Source organism: Sardina pilchardus, chromosome 4, assembly GCF_963854185.1.
Source record: "Sardina pilchardus chromosome 4, fSarPil1.1, whole genome shotgun sequence".
NCBI lineage: Eukaryota > Metazoa > Chordata > Actinopteri > Clupeiformes > Clupeidae > Sardina > Sardina pilchardus.
Genome location: NC_084997.1, coordinates 20845166 through 20858970, shown reverse-complemented (window position 1 = coordinate 20858970; position 13805 = coordinate 20845166). Strand labels below are relative to the sequence as shown.

General features: G+C 44.4%; 1 protein-coding gene across 1 annotated transcript in view; it reads left to right on the top strand.

Annotated features, from left to right (window-relative positions):
* Positions 1–3435: 3435 nt before the first annotated feature.
* nxpe3 (neurexophilin and PC-esterase domain family, member 3) overlaps positions 3436–13805 on the top strand; it is an 11094-nt gene continuing 724 nt past the window's right edge. Inside the window, exons 1-6 of the mRNA XM_062534564.1 lie at positions 3436–3600; positions 4952–5165; positions 6079–6884; positions 9194–9261; positions 9785–9991; positions 11906–13805. The exon at positions 11906–13805 is cut by the window's right edge and continues 724 nt beyond it. Coding sequence (XP_062390548.1) covers positions 5061–5165; positions 6079–6884; positions 9194–9261; positions 9785–9991; positions 11906–12474 — 1755 coding nt within the window. The 5' untranslated portion in view covers positions 3436–3600; positions 4952–5060 and the 3' untranslated portion in view covers positions 12475–13805. The remainder of the gene's footprint in view (positions 3601–4951; positions 5166–6078; positions 6885–9193; positions 9262–9784; positions 9992–11905) is intronic.

Sequence of the window (13805 nt, the reverse complement as noted above, 5' to 3'; positions counted from 1 at the left end):
CACTCAACATGTTCTCTGAAACCTCGAGTATTACACAGTCCTTTGGTTTATTCCAAGTGTGTGTTTTAGAGGCAAAGTTAACAGGTAAACTTTCTCAAAGCCCTCTTTGTTAGGAGCACGAAGCCATGAGTCTCTTAACAGGTTTACCACTTACCCAGAGTTGTCACTGAAACAACTGGAATAACCCCTAGCTCTGTACATGAGAAACATACAATGTCATACGCTATTCAAGCCAAATAACATGTTGCTATAGGACCAGAGGGAAGGGATGTCATTTGACTCAAACATCAACAACCTTTTGCTAGAATCATGTACTCTGCCTTTAATACCAACAAACGTCCAACTTGCATTCATTTCGTCCTCAGTATCATTGCACCAGGTGTATTTTCTTGTAAGGAGATGAGGAGAAAAAGGAAAATCATGACTTCTTTGTCCGTAATTCCTGTGCTGACGGGAATTTTGTAGCTGTAATTTGTGCCACTGTATGAGCATATGACCAGTGCAGTAAGTACAGATGTATTTAACCACAGATAGCAATAATATGTAATATCTCTTGTGCTCTGTACACTAATCACTTTTCTATTTGAGCCTTACTATTGCAACTCAAGTAACTGGAAATCGTTTCGTTGAAACATAGATAATGTACTTTAAGATCTGTTCAATGACTGAGTGATTACTTATGAATTAAAGGTGCTAGCACATAAACCAGGGACTTATGTCTTACTTGAATGGGCTATATCATCTTCATTTTCATATGAATATTTTCAGCATCCGCAGTTGTTTTGATGGCAGTTGCATGATATGCTCCACTAGGGGGTGACAAATGTTTAAAGTCAAACCGCAGCAAATCACTTCACACAAGACAATTGACTTTTTAAAGCTGAAAATTATTGATAAACACAAATTCTTTGATATTTTCTCTAATGCATAAGGTGTTGGAGCAACATTAACTAGACTAGACTACCTTGTAATTGTCTGGAATTTGATAATTATGAAATTGTTGAGAAATCTTGAAGATTTATAGATGGGGACAAAAAACAATAGCCTAATTTTCTCATCTGATATTAGCTTTAATATCCCAGATGAATAAAGACCCAATAAGACCATGAAAGTCAAGAGCAGAGTTTTGTTTAGTGATGAACATTATGCAGATCCACCTGCTGCTCTAACTAAGCAAATAGTCTGGATTGAAGTACTATCCTTCCAGCTTGTTCTTCCCACAGGGGCCACACTGACTGAGACTGAGATGGCCGACTGACTCCAGAGAAGACACAGAGGATACACCCATGCAGAACAGTGACATGCTGCAAAACATAATATTGATATTTATCTCTAAAGAAGAATGAAAGAAAAAACTCGTTATTGCCCTTTATCTCTAAAGAAGAATTCAATTAAAAGAAAATATTCCCCTTTATGTCATGCCGTATAGCCTATACGTGGAAGAACACATAACAGCTCTCTGGCTTAGCTGAATTCTTCTATTCAACCTTAACTCTGACTGTAAGCACAAGGCCGCACATAATGACAAACATAAACAATAATCATAAAAAGAAAATCTGAAGACATCTGATTTCAAAACATAAACAATAATCATAAAAAGAAAATCTGAAGACATCTGATTTCAAAACTCTCAGATCATTTCTATTTTGATATTTGACTTTCTGTTGCCATTCAGCATGCAAAGAGTCATCAGTAACACTGTGAGGAGGTTACATGCATTGTTCTATCTGTCAGGCCCCTCATCTTTGTAAGAGCTTTGATGATATCAGTCCATTAATCTAAAGAGCTCCGTGATCGTTAGGGTTGGGGATTAGTCTCGTAGTTTGAGGATTATCATTATTTTAGCCATAGACATGGTACACCACTGGCCTAGTTTAAAAAAACAAAGACTCTGACCAAATATCTGGTTAATGGGCCACATATCTTTGTCAGGGAATAAGCCAGGGGACAAGCTGCAGTGCTGTGACAAGAAGAGATCAGAGATCAAGAGGAGAGAACTTGATTGATTGAATTTGATTGGTTTTAAATTGGTTCAGGTTTCCTTTTCTTAGTATATTTTCTACAAAATGAGTGGCACAGAGAGAAAGTGTCAGACTGATATGGATGTTCATGATTAGCGCCTAATGCAGAATAACTTAGAATATTTATTCTCTTCAATTCCACAACAGACATGGAGAGTTGTTCTAGACTAAGGGGTTTATTTGGACGCATGTGAACCAACAGGACTAAACATAGCCTGCTACTGTGATTGCTGTAACTGTCTAAACCAGATGTGTCAAACAAATAGGCCCGGGGGACCGATCCGGCCTAGCAGTTAGGTTTCACACAGCCCTCCAGATGTTTTGGATAAGAAGGGAAAATTAGGGGGGAAAATAAGATATTCACATGTAGATGTCTTCAACAATGCGTATAGCATTATCTCTATGATTAGCAGCACTACAAACAACCCTCTGGGAGCAAGATGCCAAGACACCAGCATGACAGCTGTGCTGTAGGCCTACATGATCTGTAGGTCTACTTATTCGCTCAAACGAGGATGTCATCAAACAACAATCTGATACCCACGCAGATAAATATAATGACCATGGTCTTATTCCAACACACCGGTCCACTGCATATGACATGAGTCTGACACCCCTGGTCTGGTATGCCCTAAAAGTTATTCATTTAGTGTGATCATGTTCATGTGGATAATATAGTGATTTATAATTATGGTTATGGTTATGGTTATGGTTATTTAGCAGACGCCTTTGTCCAAAGCGACATACAAATAAATAGCAATACAAATTAAATAACAGTGAACAATTACAAAATAGGGAGAATAGCAATATTATCAATAAAACAATCATTTAAGCACTAATCTAATGAGAAATAAAACAATGAAATGAGAATAGCAATCAAATAAGTCACTCAGTTAATTATATAATAACAATAACTATAGCATGGTATGGCTAAATTTAAGGACAATAGCAGAATAAATGTCAAATTCTAACAATGGACAAATTATAACAAAACAAAACTATTATACAAACCATAACACATAACAAACGCTCAAAAGACAACAACAAATATGTATTAATATATATTAAACAAATATGCCTTAAGACCCCTCTTAAAAGATCCAAAACTGTTGCTTGAACGGAGAGCACTGGGCAACTCACTCCACCAACACGGAACCACTGAAGAATAGGATCTAGAGACTATTTGAGAGACAGAGGAAAAATAAATGTGGAGCATATCCCAATGCAAAACATTAGATGCTGCAATTTATTCATCTAAATTGATGTCCGTTTGAAGATTCTTGGCATGAATCATTGTAGGCTATTCGTAACACATATATCTATGATTCGTAATCTCTTTACGTCCAAGTGGGCTTGTCCATGGAGTGACGTCACAAGATGCTGTTGTTGAGGTTGTTCTCGGTTGCATGTGCACAGTGCGACAGACAGGCAGCAGCGGCGGGGCTTTCATTACGACGTGGGGTAGAGACAAAGCGATGGATCCGGACTCAACCCCAAAATGTTTCTGATAACGTCTTCGTGTGAGGAGCTTCAGAAATCCGCACAGGGGCGTCTACATTTCACAACATTGCTTAGCCAGGTAGGCTATATCGTTCATTATAGTAGCCTAGCATGCACTTGCGCAAACGCTGTGGGATTATTTTACCTTGAGGACTGAGAGAGATTTTAACCAAAAATGCAGACTAGCCGACTGAATAGTGTTAACGCAGGGTAGTGATTTAGTTATCGCTTCCTGTAGAGATAGGCTGTATACTCAACGATCCCTTTCTGGTTTAACTGAAAAGACCGGCCAGCTGAAAGAGAACACCAGGTTCTTACAAATGTCCTGGCTCGGTTGCCAGGAGGACATAAATCGACCCTCCACAGACCCATACAGTTTAACTTGACACCTAGCATAAACTGGCAGAGTAGGTGCATTGCACCCTATGATTGCACCCCGACTGGCCATTTCAAAGCGGTGTTACATGAGCTCTGAAGAGAATTCGTAACTGTGGGCAACCATAGATAGATTATCCCCAGGCCATCAGGTTGCTGAACTGTCATAGCTATTCGTTCGCATACCTAACGTCATCAGCCTCACATATCCCGTGTTTCTTGCACTGTACAGTTTAATGTTTTATATTTTCCGTTTCCTGAACATGCTCGTGTGAGCGCGCGTAGCCTACATTGCGTGCCAACCAGGCTACCCCGTCCCCGACTGGCGATCAAATAGTTCACTTTATATGGGCAGTGATGGTGTCATATGTGGGGCTTATTCTAATTTTAGTTCAGTTTTAGGCTACTCCTCGTATCTGCCAGGGCACACAACTTGACTTCGTTCTGGAAATCTTTAGCTTTTATTGATCTGTGTATTCATTAACATATGGGCAGTGGGTGGTGACAGTTGTAGAGCTCATAGGCTCATGTGGTTTGGATTTGATGTAGGATCTGTCACGGGAGAGCACTTTTTTCCCCTTTAAACTATTTAGGTAAACTTCTCTTATCTATCTATCAGGTTTCTGAAATGTTCTATTTTATAGCACTTTGGACAACACCAATAATACTAGGTCTCTACATTTTTGTTAGACTGCATAATGTAATTTAGGCTTGTACAGATGCGCTATTTTGTCAACGTTTGGGTGTTACTGTGTGAAATTGCCTGCTCGCTGCCAAGTAGTTTCTCATTGGTCAACCTTTTCACAAAAGGGTGTAAGGTGAATGAGGCTGGTATTTCACAAAGACAAACTGAATGAAACTACACAAACATGTTGTCTTCAACAGGGAGATACTGCATCAGTGCAACTGGTAAATAGCGCTCTGCTGATGACAGCCAAGGTCATGGTTCAAAAACAAAGGACCACTGTAGTGATGAATGTATCTGTGGTGTACTCAAAGTCCCGTTGAGTGAAATGTTAATGATTCTTTACATTTGTTATGTGATGTCCCTGCAGATCATGGTAAAGGAGTCCCATTGTTGACTGGCGTAGGGGAGGCTTCACCATGTCCTGGGGTGGGTGTCATGAAGACAGGATGTGATGTCACGTGGGGGGATGGCAGAGAATGGACACAGCCATGGGGGGAAATCTGTCCAAATATGCCCCCATCTTCCTCGTCCTCGCACTGTCAGGAATTCTCTTCCTCCTGCGGAACATGCACACATTGGAGGTTGGTAAAGGCTTGTTTTTATGTTGCTAGTCAGGCAAAGAGAGAGAGAGAGATAGAAAGAGACATTTGTATGGTTACTCATTACACTGATTTTGGTAGTTTTGAGATGTTCTATATCATTGCTTAAAAACAAACTGTGGGAGACCATATTGTTTGAATTGATTATAAAAGAAGAAGTGGTCATATAAAACTGTATGGCAATAAATTAGACAGGTGATTCAGACAATGGGTGACGGGGAAGCTAGAGGTTATAGAAGAGGCTGATATTACTCAGCATTCATGTTGATCTCATACACTGATTTCCTTCTGCTTTTGTGCACTCACCTCTGTCACTGCCTACCCCATTCTCACGGTCTATTTTCCTCATTCATTTCCGTCTTTACCTCTTCTCGTCCCCTCTCCCTTCCATGGTCCTTCTTTCATTTCTCCTTTATTGTTCCCGTTCCCACTTCTTACCACCCCTTTTACGCAATCTCCCGACTTGCCTCCTCCCCTTCTCTCCAACTCTTCTCCTCTTATCCACTAATTTTCTGTCTTTGCTCTTCTCTCCCTCTCTTCCTCCGTCACCCCTCTCTCTGTCTCAATCCGTTCCCTTCTTTCTCTCCCCTTCTCCCATTCTCACCAACTCTCTCTCTCCTTCTCCCTGTCTCACCAACTCTCTCTCTCCTTCTGCCTGTCTCACCAACTCTCTCTCCCCTTCTCCCTGTCTCACCAACTCTGCCTCCTCCAATTTGACCCCTCCTCCACCTCTTTCCATCCTCTCCCCATCCTACTGTCTCCATGTCCCTCCTTGTCTCTCCCCTTTTCAATCCCTCTTCATTTACTTCACTCTCTCCCCTGTTCTTTCCCTCCCCCTCCCCTCCCTCTATCCTCTCCTCCTCCTCCTCCATCTCCCCTCTTTCCACTCCAACAGAGGTGGAACTGCCAGTCGGTGTCCTCTCTCTACCAGCTCCAGAGCAGCATCAGCTCTGCGTTCAAGCCCTCCGGGGACTTCCTGCCCCTGGACCACAACCACACGTACTGCCCCTTCCTGGGCCAGGAGCCGTCCAGCGAGGAGGCCCATGAGGAGCGCTACCTCCTGGAGTCCATCTCCTGGCCCGAGCCGCCCACGCCGGGCACGCCGCCGCTCCGCTTCAGCAGCGACCCGGCCCGCAGCTACTTCGTGATCCAGCTGCCCGCCGGCGGCAGAGGCGCCTCGGGCCAGTCGGCGTGGCGCCTGGGCGGGAAGCTGGAAGTGGAGGTCCACATGCTGAACTTCCTGGGCCAGCCCAAGAAGCACGGCGGCGACTTCCTGCTGGCGCGCATCTACTCGCCGGAGCTGGGCGCGGGCGCCTCGGGCCGCGTCACCGACCGCCAGAACGGCCTGTACGCCGTGGAGCTGCCGCTGCTGTGGCTGGGCCCCGCGCAGGTGGAGGTGATCCTGGTGCACCCGAGCGAGGTGGTGGCCGTGCTGCGGCGCCTGCGCGAGGAGCAGCCCGACCGCGTCTACTTCAAGAGCCTCTTCCGCTCCGGCTTCCTGTCCGAGACCACCGTCTGCAACCTGTGCCTGCGCACCGGGCCGCACCAGCCGGCGGTCTGCAACTACACCGACCCGCACTCCGGCGAGCCCTGGTACTGCTACAAGCCCCGGCTCCTGGACTGCGACACGCGCGTCAATCACGCCAAAGGGGGCTACAAGAAGCACCTGCTCACCACCACCGAGTCCATGCTGTTCATGAGGTATGGGGCATTATACCACTGCTTGGTCAAATTTCCTGTTGTGATGCGCTATTTGGAACGTGCATTATTTTTCTATATACCGCATGGCTATGAAGTAGTTCCCTTCTTTTGGGCTTATTACACTTGAATATTAATTTGCCAATGTGAATGTAACGGTAAAAACAGCAACGTTGTATCTAAGACAGCGGCAATATAAACGAAAATGATAGTAGCAGTGGTATAAGCGCCGTGCCGTTTCTAGGAAAATAATGCACCTATCGAAGTGTAAAGTCCCCTCCGCCTGCGGCGTCGGGTCCTTATTACCACTTAGAATAGAAGCTAGAATAGAATAGAAGCTTTATTTGTCATTGCATTGATACAGGGGGCGGCAGTGGCTCAGGAGGTAGAGGAGTCGCCCAGTAACTGGAAGGTTGCTGGTTCGAGCCCAACTCCTCCTGACCTTGTCGAAGTGTCCTTGAGCAAGACACCTAACCCCAGTGCTCCCGATGAGCAGGCTGGCGCCTTGCATGGCAGCCCCCGCCATCGGTGTGTGAATGGGTGAATGTGAGGCATGATATGTAAAGCGCTTTGGGTGCTCGCAGAAGCCGATTAAAGCGCTATATAAATGCAGTCCATTTATATAAATGCAGTCCATTTACAGTGTATGAACACAACGAAATTCAAGGTGCTACTCCCGATCGGTTCTTACTTTAAAAGAATAAATATAATAAATAAGTACCAAAACATGAGACATTATACAATTATCCCCCCCCCCCCTTTCCCCAGCATTTACTACAGATATTGCTATCACTCACACATTTCACTCACTCACACATCTCTATCACCCACTCACATTTGCCACAAACATTTCTATCACTCACACACACTCAGCATTTGCACCCATATACTGTAGGCAGGCAGTGCATGGCACTGATAAAGACATACTCCCTCCCCCTTCCCTCCCTGGCACAAACACATCCTAGCAGCAGGTTCCAACCTTAATGGCAAGTAGGGTTGGAGGGGGGGGGGCAGGTTATGGGATAAGGGGGGTGAGGTATAGCAAGTTCCAGAGGCTATTGTCTGTTCAGTGTCCGTATGGCCCAAGGGAAGAAACTGTTTGTAAGTCTGGTGGTACGTGCCCTCATGGACCTGGAACGTCTCCCAGAGGGGAGCAGGTGAAACAGGTGGTGGACAGGGTGGGAGACATCCTTGAGAATGCATCCTGTCCTGTTAATGCAGCGGTGGTTGGCAAGATCCTCCAAAGGAGGCAGGGGGCAGCCTATGATCTTCTGGGCTGTGCCTATAACCCTCTGCATTGCCCTCCGTTCTGCCGCTGTAGTTCCTGCATACCAGGCTGTGATGCAATATGTGAGGATGCTTTCAATGACTGACCGGTAGAAGGACACCAGCAGCTTCTGTTCAAGATGTTTTTTCCTCAGAATTCTCAGGAAGTGAAGTCGCTGCTGGGCCTTCTTTGTTATTCGAACGTGCATTATTTTCCTAGAAACGCATGGCACGTCGTTGATTATCCCTTACTTATGGAGGGGAAACCATGGAGGTATTTATGTGTGGACCATTTCACTGGTCCATGTTAAGCTAGCTACATCCATCTTTTTCAAAAAGGCGTTTTACAAGGCTGAGGAGGAATGTTAACTGGCTTAAGCTAACCCTCTAAATCCTGATGCCCTAGTGAAATATAGTGATAATAGTGTGCAGGTAATTCCATAGAAAATAAGCACAAAAATCTAGGCTTTGATGCCATGGTCATTTTATGAGTGTCTACGATGTCATAAAATTATCATTCAGATGTTCAATTTCTTTCTTGATCAGATGCCCTAAGCAAACTAAACACCAGCAAAAGTCCTACTCTGACTTGACTGAGTGAGCCAATCCGTAAATGTTATTTTACATAATGTGATTGTTATAGTTGTATATAGACAGTGACTCATGTGCTTGTTGATATTGGCAAGCAGGACTTCTCACCGTCTGATGTGTTCAAATAATGCCAGTACAATGAGTGACTACTGACGAGGCAGTCCAAAACACAAAACACTCCATCCATTAGTTGTTTTAAATGGATTTGAGTACATAAATGGGTGTTAATATGTACTGGCACTTTAGCCAGTAATGCAAGTCGTAACAGACGAGTAGTTAAATACAGCAGCTAATGTATCAGTCTGACCCCATCCATCTGATGGAAGGAATGAAGGTCAAGTAATGACTGAAGTCTATTTGCCAGTGTCCGAATAGATTCACTCATGCATAGTTTATTCAAGTGTTTATCTTTGACGGATGGATCTGGATGTTTTTCTCGTTTTGTTTTGTCACAGCTCTACTATTAAAGCTCCCATTCAAGCCCTCGGGATGGACAACATAACGATTTCACCCGCTGTCAGAGGTAGGAGAAAGAGCTGTCTTTTTTAAAATGGGAACCAAACAACGATTCAATTGAATTAAGACGGCAGTAATAGAACACAGGCTTCTTTGGAAAACCCAGAGGAGATAACACAGGAAATGTCACGGGTTGGAGAACAAGTCTCTCTATGTCTCTTACACTCTCTGTGTTTCACCCAATGAGCAAATGTCAAGGTCAGCTCTTTGACTTAAATATTGAACTGATTAATGGAACCCCTCCAGGGGTAATGTTAATTACAGTGTACAATATCCTGCAGCTATGATCTATGTTCTCATGTCAATATAGACCATTTTGATATTTATAAACATTGCATCACAAATCGAACAAGCACACACGCTGGTTGCAGAAAGCCATGTGCATGTCCGTGTTATTGTAAGGGTAATAAGCATGGCTTTGGTGCAAACTGTGTGTGTGTGTGTGTGTGTGTGTGTGTGTGTGTGTGCACGCGCACATACTTACATTACCTTGCATTCAGCAGAATGCTAACCCTACTTGTCCTCCACAGAACTGTCATTGATTCGACGAGACAGATCAAAGTTCATGCCATCTGGCTATTACTACCAGGGCTCTTGGAGGCCTTTATCTGGGATCCCCATACAGCAGTTCAATGACTCATTTGCCATTACTCAGTGTCTGCGTGGAAAGCTCTTGTACATGTTTGGAGACTCCACTGTTCGACAGTGGTTTGAGTACCTCAATGCCTTCGTTCCAGGTCAGCATTTATTTGTTTCATCGTAAAATACATACAGTTAGGAGCAAAATTATTCAGAATCCCGGGCAAATATTGAATTTCAGTCAGAACAAACACATTGGTCATGGTAGAAACATGAAATTCGAAAAAGAAGCGTCATCTATTTACATCAATATTTTCATCTTTTAAAATATTTTTATGAACAGTGGTGTGTCAATTAATCATACCCTTTTTTTAATAATAAATGGAAATAACTTTTCCATCACAGCTCTCAAAATGGTTCTTGTAATACCCACCAAATCTCTGCATGTCTCCATAATGATTCAAGATCATATGTTTTTAGCAATTCGGGTTTCGTGGCAGGGACAACTTTGCCATCATACTTTTTTTTATAAATTGAAGTCTGGACTTGGCCAGTGGCTTGGCCACTGTTGATAGCGTTCTCTGTTAACCATTTCCTGCCTTGTTTGACTGTGTTTAGGATCATTGAGTGGTTTAATGGTTCAAAGACCTTTTCCTCCAGAATCCTAATGTAGCCCCTTGTTCTAGCGTTACTCTGAGAAGGTCACCAGGTCCCACTGGTTGAAAAACATCCCAAAAGAATGATTTTCTCACCCCCAACACTTGAAATAGATATTCTCAGGCCTTGTCCCTTTGTAAAAAAAATCCAGCAATGGCTAAATTCTTTGTTCAGGTGTGCTCTTATAAAGGTTAAGCTAAGGTTAAAGCAACACTAAAGCACTTTTCCTCTGTTGCACACACCCTATTTTTTATCCACCAAATAACAATGTCCACAGACAAGGTAGAGCATGTTGCATGCTTTTATGACAGTATGATGTATTGCAACATCAAAACAAGTCTAATTTGTGGTTTCTTAAATCTCATTTCATCGAACCACAGGTACGCTACCCGAATCTGGTAAAGTTACATAGTGTGGTTATAGCCAATAGAGGGCCGCGAAGTGAATGCAGAAGTGCCGTTCACCCTGTTATGAATTGATGAACCGCTGAAATGATTTTGGAAACATTATGTTAACGTACGAAAAACTCTTTAGTGTCGCTTTAAGTCAGGAGTTGAGCATGTTTGGAGAAGAGTGATCCATGATCAGCATCTATGATGAATGCTGAATGGTCCATTTTGGGATGGGGTGTGAACATTTCAACCACCAGAATATCATACCCACAGTGGAGAATAGCTACAGAAATGTATTCGTTTTGGATGTTTTTCAGACAGTGGGACCATTGTTAAACTAAATGGTCTAATGAGTAAAAAAGGACTACATCAAGATTCTGAAGGAAAACCTCAGGCACTGAGCAGGGAACGGTGGGCTAATAGGCAGCGTGGGATCTTTAAGCAAGACAATGATCTAAACATCCAGCCAAAGGTGGAAATAAATGGTGAACAAGGAACATTAGCAACATTTTAGAGTGGCCCAGCCAGAGGCCAGACCTCAAGCCATAAAAAAGTGAACCCTGGGCCAGAGTGGTGGCAGAGTTGTGATGGCAAATATATTTTGGACACGCCATTTTTCAGAAAACTTTTTTTTTTTTTTTTCAAGATGAAAACGCTTCTTTTTCTGATTCCATGTTTCTACCACATTGTCTTACAACCTTTTGCCATATGGCAGTGTCATTTTCAGTTAAAACAAATATATTGGTCAAGAAAAAAATCAATATTTGCCTAAGATTATGAATAATTTTGTTCATAACTGTATCTAATTGTCTTTCATTCATAATATTTTCAAACTTCAATGCATTTTCATGTCGTATACACATTTGACACACACATTTGTATACATTTGGGGGGGAAAAAACATAGTCTAATGTTGTTGTCTCTCTCTCTTCATACAAATCTGTCTGTGTCTCTTTTCTGCTCTATTCCTCTTTCTTGGTTCCACTTCTCTCTAATCCCTTGTCCCCACACTCCCGCCTACAGAACTGAAAGAGTTCAACCTCTACAGCCCAAAGAACGTGGGGCCCTTCATGGCGGTGGACAGCGTCCACAACATCCTGCTGCAGTACCGCTGCCACGGCCCGCCCATCCGCTTCTCCACCGTCTCCGCCAGCGAGCTGCGCTACGTGGCCAACGAGCTGGACGGCCTGCCCGGCGGGCCCGACACGGTGGTGGCGCTGAGCGTCTGGTCGCACTTCAGCACCTTCCCCGCCGAGGTGTACGTGCGGCGCCTGCGCCACATCCGCCGCGCCGTGGCCCGCCTGCTGGACCGGGCGCCGGGCACGCTGGTGGTGCTGCGCTCGGCCAACCCGCAGAAGCTGGACGCCGAGGTGAGCCTGTACAACAGCGACTGGTTCTCCGCGCAGCTGGACGCGGTGCTGCGGGCCATGTTCCGCGGCCTGCGCGGCGTGGTGCTGCTGGACGCCTGGGACATGACGCTGGCGCACCCCACGCAGCCCCACATGCTGCACCCGCCGCCGGACATCGTCAAGAACATGATCGACCTCATCCTGTCCCACGTGTGCCCAGCCAAAAAGGACAAGAAGACATAGGGTGCCTCTCATGCAGCGTTTATACGTCCTCCCTCGCTCCTCGATGCCTCGATCCTCACTGATCTACATAAAGAATGATGGGGGGGGGGAAACAATGGGATAGTCTATCCAGTGTTAGTTATAGATCAGTGGGAACGCCCCTCGAGGATCGAGCATCGAGGATCGAGGAGGCATGTTGAGAGGCACCCATAGCCAGCAGAGGCATCTGAAAGGGGAAGGGGAGGGACGTGTGTGTGTGTGAAATGCAAGTCGTTCAGTCGGGGCCAAACATGATGTTTTTTTTTTTGTTTTGTCATGGGGGTATGTGTCTTTTATACAGGGTCTCTTTGAGAGTCCCTTTTCCCTCCCTATTGGAGAAGAGCGAGCGCTGCTGCACTTTCCTGCCCGGAGGCATCAGCCCAAACGTGAACCGCGCGTTGGGTGTGGACTCGGTTCTTTGTCTGAGTAGTTCCCACCTCCTTTTAACGGCAATTTGCTCACAGTCCATTTGAATTTGTGGAGCAAGATTGAATTGGGCGGGGGGGGGGAGGGGAGATAAGCAGTATGATAAGGAATACAGCGTAGACATTTTCAAATAGCCAAATTGTGTGTTTTATCTGCCGTCCGATCCATCTCTGTCTTGTCTTTGTTGCTTGCCTCCTCTCGATCTGTCCTCTCTCCTCTCTTTCGTACTGTCTAACATTTCATCTTCAACTTCCTGTCATCTCAAAGTTCTATCCAGATCTATGGTAGTTGTTGCATTGAGACTGGTAGAAATCAGTTCAACACACAAAAGACAGGACCACACTTTCAAACAGTGCTGTGTTCTACAGTGCACTGAAACGCTGCCGTGTCTTGCTGCAGATGACCTGGTCAGGGACTATTCCATCTTTCTGCTGCTATTGCTGTTGTTCCAAATAACTGATGGTGTATAAAGTTGTGACATTACTCCAAGGTGTGGTGCCACGGGTAGGCTGTTAGACTTAAAACAATGTTGCATTACTACAGTAATTTCCCGTGTATAAGCCGCAGGGCAGTGTTTTATGCAAGTTAAATGAAACAAAACCATATTAATTGCCCCCGTGTATAAACCTCATTGTTGAAGAAATCTTGCAAAATCGATGTATAAGCTGTGGCTAATAGTCGGGAAATTACAGCAAAGACATGAGCTATTTCTCAGTGTTGCATTGCATTTTGCACATGTTGTCGTACAAGCTTAGCCATGAAACAATCACCAACAGAACAACAACAAGCACACAGCATAGTCCCCATAGTCTGTTCCCATTAAAGGGATCAGTTGTCTGTCTGAGACCAGCCACACTGATGAATGCAAACCACATACACATTGCACA